The sequence below is a fragment of the Aquarana catesbeiana genome, linkage group LG07, assembly GCF_042186555.1.
Source record: "Aquarana catesbeiana isolate 2022-GZ linkage group LG07, ASM4218655v1, whole genome shotgun sequence".
NCBI classification, from domain to species: domain Eukaryota; kingdom Metazoa; phylum Chordata; class Amphibia; order Anura; family Ranidae; genus Aquarana; species Aquarana catesbeiana.
The window spans coordinates 336,217,899-336,236,913 of NC_133330.1; the positions used below are offsets into that span (position 1 = coordinate 336,217,899).

The following is a 19,015-nucleotide window of genomic DNA, read 5'->3' on the forward strand; positions in this document are numbered from 1 at the left end:
TCAAGCGTCTCTTCTCCAGAGAGAAAAAAAAGAAGTCAACAAAGCTAATAAAGGATCTGGAGGATCTTAGTTATGAGGAAAGGTTGCGAGCACTGAACTTATTCTCTCTGGAGAAGAGACGCTTGAGAGGGGATATGATTTCAATTTACAAATACTGTACTGGTGACCCCACAATAGGGATAAAACTTTTTCGCAGAAGAGAGTTTAATAAGACTCGTGGCCACTCATTACAATTAGAAGAAAAGAGGTTTAACCTTAAACTACGTAGAGGGTTCTTTACTGTAAGAGCGGCAAGGATGTGGAATTCCCTTCCACAGGCGGTGGTCTCAGCGGGGAGCATTGATAGCTTCACGAAACTATTAGATAATCACCTGAATGACCACAACATACAGGGATATACAATATAATACTGACACATAATCACACACATAGGTTGGACTAGATGGACTTATGTCTTTTTTCAACCTCACCTACTATGTAACTATATATGTAACTATGTAATAAGTTCAGAGCTCACAACCTTTCCTCATAACTAAGATCCTCCAGACCCTTTATTAGTTTTGTTGCCCTTCTTTGTACTCGCTCCATTTCCAGTACATCCCTCCTGAGGACTGGTGCCCAGAACTGGACAGCATACTCCAGGTGCGGCCGGACCAGAGTCTTGTAGAGCGGGAGAATTATCGTTTTATCTCTGGCGTTAATCCGTTTTTCAATGCCAATATTCTGTTTGCTTTGTTAGCAGCAGCTTGGTATTGCATGCCATTGCTGAGCCTATCATCTACTAGGACCCCCAGGTCCTTCTCCATCCTAGATTCCCCCAGAGGTTCTCCCCCCAGTGTATAGATTGCATTCATAATTTTGACGCCCAAATGCATTATTTTAAGTTTTTCCACATTGAACCTCATTTGCCATGTAGTTGCCCACCCCATTAATTTGTTCAGATCTTCTTGCAAGGTTTCCACATCCTGCGGAGAAGTTATTGCCCTGCTTAGCTTAGTATTGTCCGCAAATACAGAGATTGAACTGTTTACCACATTGGTCCGAGCACAGAACCCTGGGGAACCCCACAACCCACCTCTGACCATTCCGAGTATTCCCCCATTTGTCACCACCCTCTGAACTCGCCCTTGTAGCCAGTTTTCAATCCATGTACTCACCCTATGGTCCATGCCAATGGACCTTATTTTGTACAGTAACGTTTATGGGGAACTGTGTCAAATGCTTCTGCAAAATCCAGATACACCACGTCTACGGGCCTTCCTTTATCTAGATGGCAGCTCACCTCCTCATAGAAGGTTAATAGATTGGTTTGGCAAGAACGATTCTTCATGAATCCATGCTGATTACTGCTAATGATACTGTTTTCATTACTAAAATCTTGTATATAGTCCCTTATCATCCCCTCCAAGAGTTTACATACTATTGATGTTAGGCTAAGTGGTCTGTAATTTCCAGGGATGTATTTTGGGCCCTTTTTAAAATATTGGTGCTACATTGGCTTTTCTCCAATCAGCTGGTACCATTCCAGTCAGTAGACTGTCAGTAAAAATTAGGAACATTAGTCTGGCAATTACTTGACTGAGTTCCCTAAGTACCCTCGGGTGCAAGCCATCTGGTCCCGGTGACTTATTAATGTTAAGTTTCCCAAGTCTATTTCTAATTCTGTCCTCTGTTAACCATGGAGGTGCTTCCTGTGATGTGTCATGAGGATAAACACTGCAGTTTTGGTTACTGAAGCCCCCCGATTCCCTTGTGAAGACCGAGGAGAAGAATAAATTCAATACCTTCGCCATCTCCCCATCCTTTGTAACCAGATGTCCTTCCTCATTCTTTATGGGGCCAATATGGTCTGTCCTCCCTTTTTTACTGTTTATATACCGTATATACTCGAGTATAAGTCGTTCCGAGTATAAGTCGAGGCCCTAATTTACCACAAAAAAATGGGAAAAACTTATTGACCCGAGTATAAGACGAGGGTGAGAAATGCGCAGCTACTGTAAGTGGAAAAGAGGGTCAACAATGCCCATTTGCAGCCTCACTGTGCCCATTTGCAGCCATAGGTCCCCCGAACTTCAAACTCGGTAGTTAAGGGTTCCTAGATGCCCCCTAGCTGCAGCCAAAATTTGGGGTCTCTGAACCCAAAGGGTCCCAAAATTACATTGCTGCAGATGGACACAGTTGACTGAATTTGGGGCCCCGTATCTTGGGGCCAATTAGTGCTAAGAACCAAATTTGGTATGCAAACCCAGTGGAACTAGCCCCACAAAATATCCAAAGCTGGGGTTTCTAGCACCAAGTGGCCCCGAGATACAGGGCCCCAAAAATCGGTTCAGAAAATGTAAAGCACTTTTCTGTTGCAGAGAATGACATTTTCCGAACTGGTTTGGGGCCCCGTATCTCGGGGCCACTTGGTGCTAGGAACTCCATCTTTGGATATGTTATGGTACCAGTTCCACTGGGTTTGCACACCAAATTTGGGGTTCCTATCACTAAGTGGCCCTGAGATACGGGGCCCCAAAGTCGGTTCAGAAAATGTCAAGCACTTTTCTACAGCAGAGAATGACATTTTCCGAACCGATTTTGGAGCCCCGTATCTCGGGGCCACTTAGTGCTAGGAACTCCATCTTAGGATATGTTGTGGTACCAGTTCCAATGGGTTTGCACACCAAATTTGGGGTTCCTAGCACCCTGAGATACGGGGCCCCAAAGTCGGTTCGGAAAATGAAATTTTTTGCTGCAGAAAAGTGCTTGACTCGAGCATAAGTCGAGGGGGGTACTTTCAGCACAAAAAATGTGCTGAAAAACTCGACTTATACTCGAGTATATAGGGTACTTAAAGAATTTCTTGGGATTTTTTTTGCTCTCCTCTGCTATGTGCCTTTCATGTTCTATCTTAGCCGCCCTAATTGCACCCTTACATTTCTTGTTGCATTCTTTGTAAAGTGTAAACCAAAAAGAATTACCGCGCTATCAAAAAAAAAAAAAAAATTGCAAAAAAGGAAAAGCTGCAGCTCAAAAATCTCCCAGCAGTGAAATAAAGTCCAATTATAAAATCCCAGTGATGTTCAGTAAAGGTGCACTGAAGCTAACGATTCACCAAATGACACAGTGTGAAAAAATCCACCACCAAATATATTGCACGCTTACCAAAGGCAAGCTTTATGACAGCTTGTGAATCAACCAGATGCCCAATCAGTGATACTGTTACAGCATGACTTCCCCATATGAAGAGGGACAAACAGGATGGCTCCGTCCGGTAGGCAAATAGGCAGTCAGCAGAGAGGACCTTGATCAGTTATGAAGCAATAGCTTCTGCTTTCTCCATGTCCTTTCCACTCTGAATCCTGATTGTCCCTCTCCATATGGGGAAGTCGTGCTGTAACGGTATCACTGATTGGGCATCTGGTTGATACACAAGCTGTCATAAAGCTTGCCTTATTAGGAACAATAGTCTGGCAATTACTTGACTGAGTTCCCTAAGTACCCTCGGATGCAAGCCATCTGGTGCCGGTGACTTATTAATGTTAAGTTTCCCAAGTCTATTTCTAATTCTGTCCTCTGTTAACCATGGAGGTGCTTCCTGTGATGTGTCATGAGGACAAACATAAAGCTTGCCTTTGGTAAGCGTGCAATATATTTGGTGGTGGATTTTTTCACACTGTGTCATTTGGTGAATCGTTAGCTTTACTGAACATTACTGGGATTTTATAATTGGACTTTATTTCACTGCTGGGACTCTTCATTGATGTATCTCTTTTTCATAATCACTTAGGTTGTTCCAGTATTTTTGACACACATGTGGGTCCATCAGGGATCTGTTTATACACAATTTACACTTGTTTATAGCGCAGTTCATGTTTTTTTATTGCATTCTTTGTAAAGTCTGAATGCTGATGATGATCCCTCAGCCTTGTATTTTTTGAAGGCCTTCTCCTTTGCTTTTATATGCATTTTTACATTGGAGTTCAGGACTTTTGTTCGCTCTTTTAAATGTATTACTCAATGGGATGCACTGGCTAATGCCCTTATTTAATATGCTCTTAAAGCGAACCCATCTCCCCTCCGTGTTCTTTGTTTCTAAGACTTTATCCCAATTTATGCCTTCTAGCAAGGTTCGTAGTTTGGGGAAGTTGGCTCTTTTGAAATTCAATGTCTTTGTATTCCCTTTATGTTTCCTGTTTGTGTGATTAATACTGAAGCCAATTGACCTGTGATCGCTGTTTCCTAAATTGCCCCGTATTTGTACATCCGTGATCAGGTCTGTCTGTATTGTTCATAATCAGTAGGTCTAGTAACACTTTGTTTCTAGTTGGTGCGTCTACCATCTGACCCATGAAATTGTCCTGCAAGACAATTGGCGAGCCTAAGATGAATGCGCGGTTTGTTCCGCCCAGTCTATGTCTGGATAATTGAAATCCCCCATTATGATGACACTTCCCATTCTTGCTGATAATCCATCTTGTAATAGGAGATCTGTCTCCCCCTCCTCCCTCAGGTCAGGGGGCCTATAGCATACTCCCAGTATTATTTTCCTCTTAGCTTTGGAGCTCTACCCATAAGGATTCTACCTCCTCCCTAGCTCCCCTAGTGATGTCATCTCTCACATTCACTTGCATATTATTTGATGTTGTTTTACAAGGTGATCGTTTACAATCACTTTAAGGCCCCACCCACACCTTAGGGATTTGAAGTGTTATTTGAAGCTTCACCAGAAGCGTATTCATGTTTGACAATAGGGGGTCCCTTTATTTAATATTCGCTGTCCAAACATGACAAACATTCACAGAGCCACAATGAAAAATTGCCATGTGATTATTTCCTATGATCGCAAGCGCCATCTAGTGGCCATAATATGGTGTTTTCCCCGACTGAGGTATCTCAGGAAAAATACCACATTATGGTCAATGGATGGCACTTATGATCTTAGGAAATAACCAAAGGTGCTCAGATCAATGGGGGCCCATACCCTCCGCTAAGTTCTGTATGAGTGCTGGCTGTGTGATTTCGCTGCTTGGAGTGATTTATACACTGTGGTTGTAGAAGATGCACACAGAAGATACACATTATACAATGAGAGTCTTTTATTTGGAATTTTTTGATGCATTGTATCCTTTTTTTTAATACTTTGTGTATTATTTTTGTTCACACTGTTCATTGCTGATCCTTTGTTACAACCTATATTTTTTCTTTATGGCTTGATTATTTCTATTTGATCTTTGGACCTGCTGCGGCTGCTGATCATTCTGACTTGCGCTTTTCAATGGAGGACACTCCTCCTTGTGTATTTTTCATAACAGGTTCTGCATGAACTGCCCGGGTTTTTATGACAAGTTTACTCTAAAGTCATGTTACACTCTCGGGGGCGGGCCCTCGGCGCGGGGCGGCCGCATATTTTGCGTCCCACTCAATTACGGCAGTCACAGGATCAAAAAACCCCATCGTAAACAATGATGAGGTTTTATTTATTTATGGAAAAAACTTTATTCCAAAAGGAACAAAAAGCTGTTTGCTGTAACTGCACTTTTAGCTGGAGCTTGGCTTTGGTTCGTTAGTGTATTCAAATCTGCTAGTACATCTAACACTCCCCCTCCTCCCCAGTGTGTTTTTGGTTCAATAGACTTCATTGGAGAAAAGCATGTAGAGTGCGTTTTTGATGCGTTTTGCATTTTTTTAATATGCCCAACAACAACAAAAAAAGCATAAAAAAAGCAAAATGCATCAAAAAATGCAGAAATGGATCAAAAGCAAACTGCTTAGGTGTGAACAAGGCGGAATACAGGAGGTGTGTTACTGGCCAGATCACCAGGTCAAAACAGAGGGATAAAAACCAAAAAAAAAAAAAAGAAAACTAATGCAGCCACCACATCTAATGATTGGTAGGCAGTGGCGGCTGGTGTTTTTTTCTTTTGGGGGGGGGGGGGCGGCAAACAACCCCCCACCGGTCGGTTGGTCGGTCAGCAGCAACCCCCTCCCCAGTCTGGACATCAAAGCCCCACACTTACCCCATTTCTAGGAAGCGGGCAGGTGGGCAGCGTGTCTGGCGGGCGGCAGCTTTCTTCCTTCCTCCTCCGCCGTGCATCTCCCTCCTCCTAGGCGTCCAATAGGAACGCCTGTCCTTTTCAGTCAATCGGGAAATGGGTATCAGACCACGCTTCCTGATTGGCGGAGAGGCGATTCAGTGTTAGAATAGCGAATATTCATTCGCTATTCTAACACACCTGGGTGGGCTCTGAGCGCAATGCTCTGCATCTGGAGTCCACCCTATTTTGAAACCTATGAGAGCCTCTGGCTCTAATCAGGCGTTTCAAAAAAAAAACCCCGCCGCTGTAATTCATGCATCCGGCGTCCTGAAAGGGGCTGGACGCATGAATAGGGGGTGGCGGCGGCAATGGAAAGGGGAGGCGGCGCCCGTGCACCCTTAATGGACGGGCTGCCCCTGTTGGTAAGCTTCAATATATGGCATTTTGGTTTTAGGTTTACCGGTAATACTGCTTTAAAGTGATTGTAAAGGCAGAAGGTGCATTCTATTCATTAGGATAAAAAAACCTTCCGTGTGCAGCAGCCCCCCTAATTACTTACCTGAGCCACATCTTGATCCAGCGATGTGCACGAGTGCCTCGGCTTGTCCAGGACTCTCTCTCCTGATTGGCTGAGACACAGCAGCGACGCCATTGGCTCCCGCTGCTGTCAATCAAAGTCAGTTGGGCAAGGAGGAGAGAAAAGGGGTGGGGCCAGGCTGTGGCTCCGTGTCTGAATGGACACACGGAGCTGTGACTCGGCTCGGGTGCCCCCATAGCAAACTGTGGGGGCACTAGACAAGAGGGAGGAGCCAGGAGAGCCGGAGGGAGTGGGGAGTGATGGGCTGCACTGATAGGCACAGATAAGGCGACACTGATAGGTACAGATAAGGTGACACTGATAGGCACTGATAAGATGGCACTGATGGGTGGCACCGATGAGTGGCACTGATGGGTGGCACTGATAGATGTCACTGATGGGCACTAATAAGTGGCACTGATGGGCACTGATAAGATGGCACTGATGGGCACTGATGGGTGGCACTGATGAGTGGCACTGATGGGTGGCACTGATAGATGGCAATGATGGGCACTGATAAGTGGCACTGATGGGCTGCACTGATAGGCACAGATAAGGCGACACTGATAGGTACAGATAAGGCGACACTGATAGGCACTGATAAGATGGCACTGATGGGTGGCACTGATGGGTGGCACTGATGAGTGGCACTGATGGGTGGCACTGATAGATGGCACTGATGGCCACTCTTAGGTGGCGATGATGGGCACTGGTAGGTTGCACTGATGGGCACTGGTAGGTGGTTTTGATAGACAGCACTAGTGATGAGGCACTGATTGATGACATTTATAGGTGGTACTGTGGACACTGGTAGGTGGCACTGGTGGGCATTGGTAGGTGGCACAGAAGCCTCTGCAGAGACTCTCCACGATCAGGACTGATGTTCCTCTCACAGCGGCACAGATATGCCACACTTGAAGTCGCACAGATGTGAATGGTACTCATTGGGACTCATGGGGTACGACTTGTCATGTGACTTTGTAGTCCCAAGTCGCAGGACAAGTCGCACAAGTGTGAAAGGGGCCTTATCTGTGAAAATCAGAAGTTTTCTGATTTTAACAAATAGTTTACAGGGGAATGTTTATTTTATTGGAAAGCTAAACACCTCTGAGGGTTCAATGATACTTTACCTCTCCGGATTCTCTCAAACCCTGAAATATCGTTTGTAGGCGGAAGGAAATATTGGAAAGCCACCAAATTAAACATGTAGAATCTGATGCGGCGTGATTGCGTACTTCTACTTTCTGCCTGTGTTCAATCAGGAAATCCGTAACTCAAAAGGTTTCTATAATTAGCGCAGAGTGGTGCGAAAACACGAACGGGGGAGATAAAGGAGCCGGCCTGAAGTTTTAACTCATAAAATCCCCTGAAATAGACGCTGAGGAACCAAAGAATCTCCATTATTGGCGATGTGGTGAGTTAACGCCTAACCGGGCTGTAGGACCTCTACGGATTAGGTCGGCACATTTCGGCCGTCTCCATCCTGAGCACAGAAGATGAAAGCTAAGGCAGGAAGTTGTGTGGAGTGCAGAACAAAACACGTCTTTTTCACAGAGACGACAACAACCCTCCGCCATGTATAATCTGGGCCGTCTTTTCGCATTGGGCACTGCCCAGGGGCCCCCAGGTGCATTGGGGGGACCCTGCAGATTTCCCCCTCTCCCAGCATGGGGAATTGCATGTGGATAGAGCAGGTGGGGGAAAAAACTGGAACCAATCTTTTGTGGCTCACCCTGCAGCAGCTGAAAGCCGGCCACAAAAGATCGGTTCCAGTTACAGTACTACTTAATTCGTTCCAGGAGAATTCTTGTAATCCAAAGCACTTGTATATCAAAGCGAGTTTCCCCATAGGAGTCAATGGAAACTCAGATAATTTGGTACACAGTGACTGCTATTGTATGCAGTACCGCATGTAGCCAGAGGTGCTGGGGTGGCGGAGACACTCGGAAACACTCGGAGACACTCGGGAACAGAGTTTACGAGTGACTCAGAGTGACTCAGAGTGTCTCTGAGAGTCTCCAAGTGTCTCAGAGCGTCACCGGCGCCCCCCGCACCTCTGCCCAAATGCAGCACTGCACACCCCAGCAGCTTGAATCCTGCTTGTCTTGTGAGACAACGCTCGCTAAGTGAGTCAGGATTTAAAAAAAATAAAAATAGCTTGCATTGCGAAACGCTCGTAACCTGCGTTACTTGCAATCCAAGGTTCCACTGTGTTTCCCTTACCTGCCACCAGGGCTGGAAAAGGGGGTGGGCAGGAGGGGTGGCTGCTCTGGGCACTGTGGTATCATGGCATGCAATGCCAAGCTGCTGCTAACAAAGCAAACAGAATATTGGCATTAAAAGGGGGATCAACTCCAGAGATAAAACGATAATTCTCCCGCTCTACAAGACTCTGGTCCGGCCGCACCTGGAGTATGCTGTCCAGTTCTGGGCACCAGTCCTCAGGAAGGATGTACTGGAAATGGAGCGAGTACAAAGAAGGGCAACAAAGCTAATAAAGGGTCTGGAGGATCTTAGTTATGAGGAAAGGTTGCGAGCGCTGAACGTATTCTCTCTGGAGAAGAGACGCTTGAGAGGGGATATGATTTCAATTTACAAATACCGGACTGGTGACCCCACAATAGGGATAAAACTTTTTCGCAGAAGAGAGTTTAACAAGACTCGTGACCACTCATTAAAATTAGAAGAAAAGAGGTTTAACCTTAAACTACGTAGAGGGTTCTTTACTGTAAGAGCGACAAGGATGTGGAATTCCCTTCCACAGGCAGTGGTCTCAGTGGGGAGCATTGATAGCTTCAAGAAACTATTAGATAATCACCTGAATGACCACAACATACAGGGATATACAATGTAATACTGACACATAATCGCACACATAGGTTGGACTTGATGGACTTGTGTCTTTTTTTGAACCTCGCCTACTATGTAACTATGTGAGGTGCGGGGGCACCACAAAGAGCTTGGGGGAGGGGTATTTGTATTGGGTGGGGGAATTTGGGGGGCAACAGGGAATTGTTCTAAGAGGGGAAATTTGGGGGGTGCTAGGAAAGATGATTTGTGGGGATTTGTGTTGGGAGGGGGGTTGGGGGAAGAGGATTTGTGCTAGGGAAGGTGATATAGTAGAGGGGGAGAGGGGATTTGTGCTAGAAGGGGGAAACTTTGTTTTTGGAGGGGAGGGGGGGTGCTAGTAGGGATAATTGGAGGGTATTTGTGCTAGAAGGGGGGTATTTGGGGAAAAACAGGACTGTTGGCGCTTTATCTTGTATAATAACAATAGTAATTTGAGCTGGGAGGGGGGATGGGGGCAAAGATGTGTGCTGGGAGGGGGGATTTCAGCAGCAGGGCGGACTTGTGCTGGGAGGAGGAGGGATTTATGCTTAGGAGCAAGCACATTGCTTTTTTTTGGGGGGGGGGGGGGGGGCGATTGTTGCTGACACATAATGCTCCTACATCTTGGGGGGGGGGGGGTTGCACAGTTTGGCATGTTCACCTCTCGGTGACCTTGTCCCGGCACTGCCTGCCACACTGATCACTGTCGGATTTCCCCTGCTGCCTGAGATATCAGGGGTCTGTTTCTGTTTAGACCCCTAATATCTCATCAAAGACCCCCAACAGCGTTGTGGAATTAAAAAAAATAAATAAATAAATAAAATTAAAGTTAATTATAAAAAATAAAAATTGTAACAAATTAGACAAAAATGTATAGTCTAACTAAAAAAAGCCACACCCAATATGTAGCATAATTTAGCCACACCCACTGGGTACCACAGGTGACCATCCCCCCGGTAGGGGCCCCAGTGCATTACTTTGCCCCGGGGGCCCATGATGCTGTCAAGGTGGCACTGTGTAGAACTGGGGTCTTTGTTGGCCTCTGTGGTTACCAGTTTTGGGTGGAGGCGGCAGGTTGAATCTACACCCCGGGTCCATTGTATCTCTTAAAGATGAATTCCAGGTTCGGGTTTTATAGCATAATTGCATTGTTTCAGCTTGGACCAATGTAAGTATGCATATCCAATACCAATGGGATCCCTGTAGAAGCTGAAAATCACTGTAGTAGTCACAGCTACTACTGTGATCACCGCTGTCTTCTAGGTCCTGTGCCAAGCGGCTGCACTTCTGCAAAGTAACCACAGGGGGGGGGCACAGGCATCATTCATAGAACGCCTTGTCTATTTTTCAATGACTGCAAGACATTTTCTGATTGGACATGGTGGAGAGGCAGGGCAGCTTTCATTCTGCATAATAACCATATAGGGAGTTGCTTCCTTAGCACAGGCACCATTCATAATATGCCTTGTATATTTCTCAATGACTGCATGACATTCTCTGATTGCACAAGGTTGAGATTCGGGGAGGCTGTCCTTTTGCATAGTAACCACGGGGGGGGGGGGGGGGGGGGGGGGGGGGCACAGACACTACCCTGTTTCCCTGAAAATAAGACCTAGCGTGATTGTCGGTGATGGCTGCAATATAAGCCCTACCCCCCAAATAAGCCCTACCCTGTGTCCCCGAAAATAAGCCCTACCCTGAAAATAAGACCTACAAGGACTTTAACTAGGGCTTATTTGGGGGGTAGGTCTTATATTGCAGCCATCACCGACAATCACGCTAGGTCTTATTTTTGGGGAAACAGGGTATTAATATAATGCCTTGTAATATTTCTAAATGACTGCTAGACATTCTCTGATTGGATGAGGTGGAGAGGCAGGGTGGTGATATCACAATATCCACCTCGTCTAATCAGAAAATGCCTTGCATTCATTAAACGTAAGACAGGGCCATATATGAATGGTGCCCATGCCAAGCAAGTGACCCCCCCCCCCCCCCTGTTCACTATGTAGAAGGGCAGCCACTTGGCACAGGCACCCAAAAAACAGCAGCAATCACTGTAGTAGCTGTGACAACTACAGTGCTTCTCTGCTCCCACTGGGATCCCACAGGCATGGAATATGCATATTTATATTGTTCCAAGCTGGACCAATGTAACTATGCAAAAAAATCCCATACCTTGAGTTCAGCTATAAGGACTTGTTAGGGACAACCCTTCACGTATGTTCCCAACTCCGCCCACTTACATGGAGCATTATTAGGGGGGGAGTCTATATCTCTTCAACGGATTCTGAAAGAGGTTTGATTCATGGCAATTGCAGCAATAGGAGAGAGACTTCCTTACATGGAGTGAGCAGAAAGCAGTGTCAGTACCTTGTCTACCTTCTGTATTTCTCCCTCATATCCTAATAGATTTAATGCCTTTCCTCCGTTTCCCTTATATCCTAATAGATTGCAAGCTCTTCCTCCATCTATATCTTCTCTTATATCCTAATAGATTGTAAACTCTTCTACCTTCTGTATCCTCCCTTATATACAAATAAACCGTAAGCTCTTCTACCGCTTGTGTCCCTTCCTTATATCCTAATAGATTGCAAGCTCTTCCTCCATCTATATCTTCTCTTATATCCTAATAGATTGTAAACTCTTCTACCTTCTGTATCCTCCCTTATATACAAATAAACCGTAAGCTCTTCTACCGCTTGTGTCCCTTCCTTATATCCTAATAGATTGTAAGCTCTTCCTCCATCTGTATCCTCCCTTATACCCTAATAGGCTGTAAGATCTTCTACAATCTATATTCTCCTTATGTTATAAAAGTTTATAAGCTCTTCTACCTTCTGTCATCTCCTTATACTATAATAGATTGTAAGCTCCTCTACCTTCTGTATCCTACCTTATATCCTAATAGATTGTAAGCTCTTCTACCTTCTGTGTCCCTTCCTTATACCATAATAGATTGTAAGCTCCTTTGTATCCTCCCTTATATCCTAATAAGCTATAAACTCTTCTACTGTTTGTATCCCTTCCTTATACCCTAATATATTGTAAGCTCTTCCGTAGACCTCCTTTATACCATATTAGATTGTAAGTTCTTCTACCGTGTGTGTCCCTTCCTTATACCCTAATAGATTGTAAGTTATTCCACCTTTTTTTTCCCTCCCTTATATCCTAATAGATTGTAAGCTCTTCTACCTTCTTTATCCACCCACAATATCCTAATAAATTGTACTAAAATGTAATAAATTGTAATAAAGAACAACAACAAAAAAGAGAAGAAAAAAAGGTTACAATGAAAACATAATATTAATATTAAAAAAAAACAACAATAAAGTGATAAAATAAAAAGAAAGGACAGAATATATTTACATCATAATAATAACAAAAACAATAAAGATACAAAAGAAAGTTAGAAATAAAACATAATGATAATAATATTAATAACCAGACAGATACAATTATAGGAGAGAAGGAAGAAAGGACAGGATGTTTTTATTTTCAGCATCTGCACCCCTTCCTTCCCCAACCCCACCATGGTGGAGTAATCAGTTTTGTGTTACCAGCTCCCTGTATTTGGGTTCCCAGTCACTGTTTTGGATCCGATGTCACTGTACATGGAATGTAAAGAGTTACAGGAGACTCCTCCCCGCCATTGTCAGTGTGCAGTCAGAGTAACTTGGTGACAGGGAGAGCAGCTGGTGACAAGAGTCACACTCAGTGACAGCAATGAAAGGAAACCGGCTTCTTCTTCTAGGTCTCTGCATTACCCCACTACTCCTGGGACCCCTCCACTACTCTGCTTCCCTATTCCTGGGACCCCTCCACTACTCTGCTTCCCTATTCCTGGGACCCCTCCACTACTCTGCTTCCCTATTCCTGGGACCCCTCCACTACTCTGCTTCCCTATTCCTAGGACCCCTCCACTACTCTGCTTCCCTACTCCTGGGTCCCCTCCACTACTCTGCTTCTCTATTCCTGGGACCCCTCCACTACTCTGCTTCCCTATTCCTAGGACCCCTCCACTACTCTGCTTCCCTATTCCTGGGACCCCTCCACTACTCTGCTTCCCTATTCCTGGGACCCCTCCACTACTCTGCTTCCCTATTCCTGGGACCCCTCCACTACTCTGCTTCCCTATTCCTGGGACCCCTCCACTACTCTGCTTCCCTATTCCTGGGACCCCTCCACTACTTTGCTTCCATATTGCCGGCTCCCATCCACTACTCTGCCTCCATACTACTGGGACCACTCCACTACTCTGCCTCACTACTATTGGGACCCCTCCGCTGCTCTGCTTCCCAACTTCTTGGACCCTTCCGCTGCTCATCTTCTCTATTCTTGGCACCCCCCCTCCTCCCTGACTCTGCCCCACTATTCCTAGAACCCCTCCGCTGCCCTGACCCTCTCTCTGTTGCACCCGTCCCAGATCGTTCGCACCTATCCTTGGCACCCCTCTGCATGGCACAGCGCTCAGGCACCATGCCACTCACACAGGACTCTGCTGGACGCAGGTAGGTACTTCAGGTGTTCCAGGAATGGTCAGAGCCTCAAATCCGGTGTACATTTACTACTATCAAATATTCATAGCACCAATCTAGACTGCAGCATACATCTCTAGGGATGGCAGGATTACGCAGAACACTGCTAAGATGCTACTCGGAAAATAATGAGAGAGTATAAATATGTAGGGGGCATTAATAGGAAGGTAGGAGCATGCACCTTGTAACAAGTCAAACCTACTGCTGGACTAGAATGTCATTTAATATTGATGGTACCAGAGGGAGTGAAGATAAAGAATAGAGAAGAATAGAAGAGAAGAATATTAGTGGTTTAGGGTTTATTCAGTATGTATAAAGAGTGGTACCCCCTACCAACCAATCAGAATTCATCTTTACCGAATCTGGTTTAAATAAACTGAAATGTAATTGGCTCTGATGAATGAGTTATTGTACCCCTTATATCAGTGTTTTTTTAACCAGGGTTCCTCCGGAGATTGCTAGGGGTTCCTTGAATAAGCAGTTTGCCTTTCAGATGAGTAACCACCGACACCAATGATCTTTGTATCTATCTGTAAGGGGGGGGGGATTCTTCTCAATGATTACAAGTGTAAGGAGCATTCTTCATACTTACCGTCACACTAATGTACTGTGAGCTGGAAATATAATAAATATTAGCAGGGGTTCCCTGAAGCCAAAACGTTATTTCAAGGGTTCCTCCATGTTAAAAAAAAGGTTGAGAAAGGCTGCCTTATATCATGAGTGATCTTCAAGTTCCAATGCTGTTATTGGATACGACAAAAGTTCTAAACTGTTGCTGTATTCAGGTGATGTTCCTACCCTCTGGCACCCCCCGACCTCAGAATGATATTATGTATGGTGGACTTTGCCAATTGTGATTTTTCTTCCCCTCCTTAGATCACAAGTAGTTTTCATATTCTGCTAGAGCATCTTTTTGTTCCTGAGGTCGTCCCTTTTGATTTGCTCTCAGCATCAGTCATGAATAAACCGGGAGGCTCCTCGTCCCCTTAGATCCATACACTCCCAGTAAGTTTTTTTCAATATTCATCTTGGTCCTCCAGGCAGCAGTTTATCCCCTCAGGTCTGCCTGACTGTTAAAATGAGGGGGGGGGGGATAGCAATTACCTTTACTGGCTTGTTTTGGGTCCCTATGACACCATGCCTATATCTCATGCTCAGTGCTATATATCTTATCTCCTCCTGATGAAGCTGGTTGAGAAACTGTCGAAATGCGTTGAGGGTAAAGTTCATCTAATTTCTCCAATACTGGTTCTTTGATGTTTTTGTATTGCAAGATTATCATTGCATAAATAAGTTTGATATATCTCTTTATGATATATGGGGTACATAATATGTAAGCTGGAAATGCATAACCTGGAATACTGTTACCTTTTGCACATTGGAAATATACTGTGTTGCATATTTTATGATGTAAATCACTGGTCTCCAAACTGCGGCCCTTGGGACACTATTCCTGCCATTCATACAAGGCATTATTCCTTCTACTGACACAAACAATGAGACATCATTCCTTCCATGTACACCAACGGTGGGGCATATATATCCTCTCACTGACACCAACAGTGGGGTTTTTTTTTTCTTCCACAGACACCAATGGGGGGGGGAATACTTCCTACCACCGATATAAACTTTGGAACACTATTCCTCATGCTAATACCAATAATGGGGCGCTATTCCTTCTCCTATTGACCACAGACACTAAATAATTATTTTTTTTTTTACTTTCGCTGACCACAAAGCCCCAAGCATTCTCTACTTCCATTGACCACAGTCCGGCCCTCCTTTAGTCCGAAGGACGATAAACTGGCCCTTTGTTTAGAAAGTTTGGAGACCCCTGATGTAAATAAAGGTAAACTTACAGGGGTTGATTTACTAAAGGCAAATTGACTGTGCAGTTGCACTCCGCAAGAGCAGTTGCTCAAGAGCTTAGTGAATGAGCAGAAGCTCTGCTGACTTCCATCATCCAATCATGTGCAAGCAAAAATGCTGTTTTCTTTTTTTTTGTTTTTTTTTTCCTTGCATGTGATTGGGTATTCTTTGCAAAGTGAAGCTTCATCTCATTTACTAAGCTCTGGAGTAATTGCACTTGCAGAGTGCAACAGTCTAATTGCCTTTAGTAAATCAGCCCCACAGTATTTAATGCATGTTGAATAACTCTAAGTGGCGTCTGAGAAGTCCCCATTTACTCCACATTTGTTCCATTGATTGCTAACGTTTAGAGCTGCGTTTGCATAGAGATTTTCTGAGCCAGTTTTACATAATACAAGGACTTCTAGAACCTGATAATAGGTCACTTTCTGAGTGATTTTTTTTTGAAGGGCAGATGTTTGTATTGCAGACAACTGACCCATTGTACTCTGTATTTCCATAACATCCGGAATGCTTGACATACTCCCCCCTCAATCCTTTGTTCTTTTTCAGGTGACACCAAGCACCTCAGAAGATTAAAGGGATATGCCGTTAAGTAGTCATCGGAAAGGAAGAAGCTGTCGCGGATCAACAGGAAGAAGCTCAGAGGATATTGTGACCCTCTTGACGTGGAATTGTTGACGTCTTCTTGTGACACTTGTCTCTGCTCCGCATCTTCCTGTTTTTGTGTCCATGGATGGCCTGCTGCGTCCTGTGGGCCCCTTCTGAAAACCTATACTTCCACTTGTAAATGATTATTGCCAGCATACAGCTCAGGATTTTTTTGCTGTTTATGTGATTATGACCACCAAAAAATGGATGACTCTGCTGACAAGTTTGCTCCAGAATTTACTGTGTGATTTCTAAAACTCCAAGTGGTGCAATGACGCATTTTCTTTGAGGTTTCTTCCTAACTCGAACACTGTTGTTTTGCCAAAATGGCAGATGTTGATGCTTTACGTCCTCCGAGGGCCCCACCCGACCAGGACCGGATGCAGACCGAGGCCTTAGAGGAGCATACAGAACTCTGGTGGTCTAGACAGCCGGTTAAATCAATCTTGTGCTACTGCTTGGCTGTCCTCCTTATCCTAGCTTGTGGCATTGGTGGCATCGTCCTATTATCCACCACCACCAGCCGGTCAGGAGAATGGAGACTCGGCGTGGGGGCGACCTTGTGTATTCTTTCTCTACTTATTTTGTTGAAACAACTTTTGAGCTCAGCGATCCAAGACATGCAGTGTGTAACCAGAAGGCGCCACATCGATATGCTGAAGAGCGGTGGTCTATCAGACTTTATAGTGTTCCTTGTAAGTGCCATCATCATCTTAGTGTGTGGCGTGGTTCTTCTCGTTCTTTCCTTTTCTGGAGAAACCCCGGGATTCCCTCCATTTCTGGTCACCATGCACACAGTAGGGGTCACACTAGTTGTCATAGGGGCCCTTCTCCTTGTTGCTGTTGTGACATTTGAACTTGTGGTGTTGTGTAGGTCTTGTGCTCCCAATCGCTTCCACCCCAGGAACATGAACATCTTCTCTGTCTCCGGGCAGCTCACTCAGCGGCAGAACACAACCTCAAGTTTGGCCAACCTCATCTAAGCCATCTCAGAATTGACCAATTTATCTTCATGTGTCTTCACAATGTTTGTAGATCTGAGCCAAATTGACACAATGCTGCTTTTTTCAGGAAAGCTGGATGAACCCTGACCCAAATTTTCCACTAACAGTTTTTGTAGCATCCTGAAACACAATCTCTCACAGTCATTAAGTTGAATGAAGTAAAGTAGTGAACGTTAAATTCCATTTTGGAAGAGCGATCCTCCTGTGAAAAAAGGCAAGCAGACCAATCTTGGTCATAGCTAGGCTTAGGGTTCGTAAAGGTTTATAGCCAACATGTTTCAGGGCAGTTACAGTGTACTCTTCCTCCTGAGTTTTTTATCTGGAACCTAAAGTATGTTCTTGAGGTGTAACCTAGACAATTGGCCTTTCTTCTTACAATGTAGAAAATGTATAAGATGGGTTATATCTCACCTTAGGAATATAGATTCCAGATAAACAGCCCTGACAAAGGGGACACTGCGCCGAAACATGTTGGATCTACATCTCTACCAACAATAAATCTATCTACAAGACTGATCTGCCTGTATTATGTCATTGGGGTTCGCTCTTCTAACATTGAGTTGAGCACTGACTATACTGAGATTTAATTCAGTTTTGTCTCACTTATTGTATGGTTTATATACTGCCTGGTTCCTTCCCACTACATGATGAACCTTTGTTGCGCTGAATGATATCTGTACATCTACTTATTTGATTGAACTGGACATGATAACTTCATTGAAGTTTGAATTTAAAGGACCACTAGAATTAAACCAGACAGTTTATGTTAAAAGAATTAATAATAACTTCTATCAAGAGGTACGGAAAGGTGCCCGCCAATGCAGATATCTGTCCTTTGTAGGACTTCTCCATGCATTCACTTTTCTATGTTAGTTACCATTTTAGTGACAGCTGGCAACATGAACGTATGTGATTGTTATAAAAAACTCTTTTACATTATTTCAGCTTATGTTTAGTGGCCCTTTAAATCATTATATGCTGGAGTCCCCTTTATATTTTCCCTTACACCCGATGATGTCCCTGCACTCACCTCCTGTCCCCTTTGTATTATTTCTTAGCCCTAATAATGTCCCTGGCCTCACCTCCCTATACCCTTTATATTATCCCTCACCCCTGGTGATGTCCCTGGACTCACCACCTGTCCCACTTATATTATCCCTTACCCCTGATAATGTCCATGCACTCACCTCCTAAACCCTTTATATTATCCCTTACCCTTGATGATGCCCCTGGACCCACCTACTACCCCTTTATATTATCCCTTACCCCTGATGATGTCCCTGGACTCCCCTCCTACCCCTTTATATTATCCCTTACCCCTGATGATGTCTCTAGACTCACCTCCTGTACCCTTTAAATTATCCCTTACCCCAATGATGTCCCTGGACTCACCTCCCTACCACCTTTATATTATCCCTTACTCTGATAATGCCAACAGACTCACCGCTTACCACCTTTATATTATCCCTTACTCTGATAATGTTCCCAGACTCCCCTCCTGTTTCCATTTTATTATCCCTTATCCCT

At 44.5% G+C, this 19,015-nt stretch overlaps 1 protein-coding gene across 3 annotated transcripts in view; it reads left to right on the plus strand.

The window, feature by feature from the left end:
* Window positions 1-18,634, plus strand: part of TMEM125 (transmembrane protein 125) — a 30,485-nt gene extending 11,851 nt beyond the window's left edge. For 2 of the 3 annotated variants that reach the window (XM_073593898.1, XM_073593900.1), the window contains exon 2: window positions 16,386-18,634. In XM_073593898.1, the coding sequence (XP_073449999.1) occupies window positions 16,811-17,467 (657 nt within the window). In that variant the 5' untranslated portion in view covers window positions 16,386-16,810 and the 3' untranslated portion in view covers window positions 17,468-18,634. Of the gene's footprint in view, window positions 1-7,912; window positions 8,012-16,385 lie in introns of those variants that run through there. The other variant, XM_073593901.1, reaches the window with a different exon arrangement.
* Window positions 18,635-19,015: the final 381 nt, after the last annotated feature.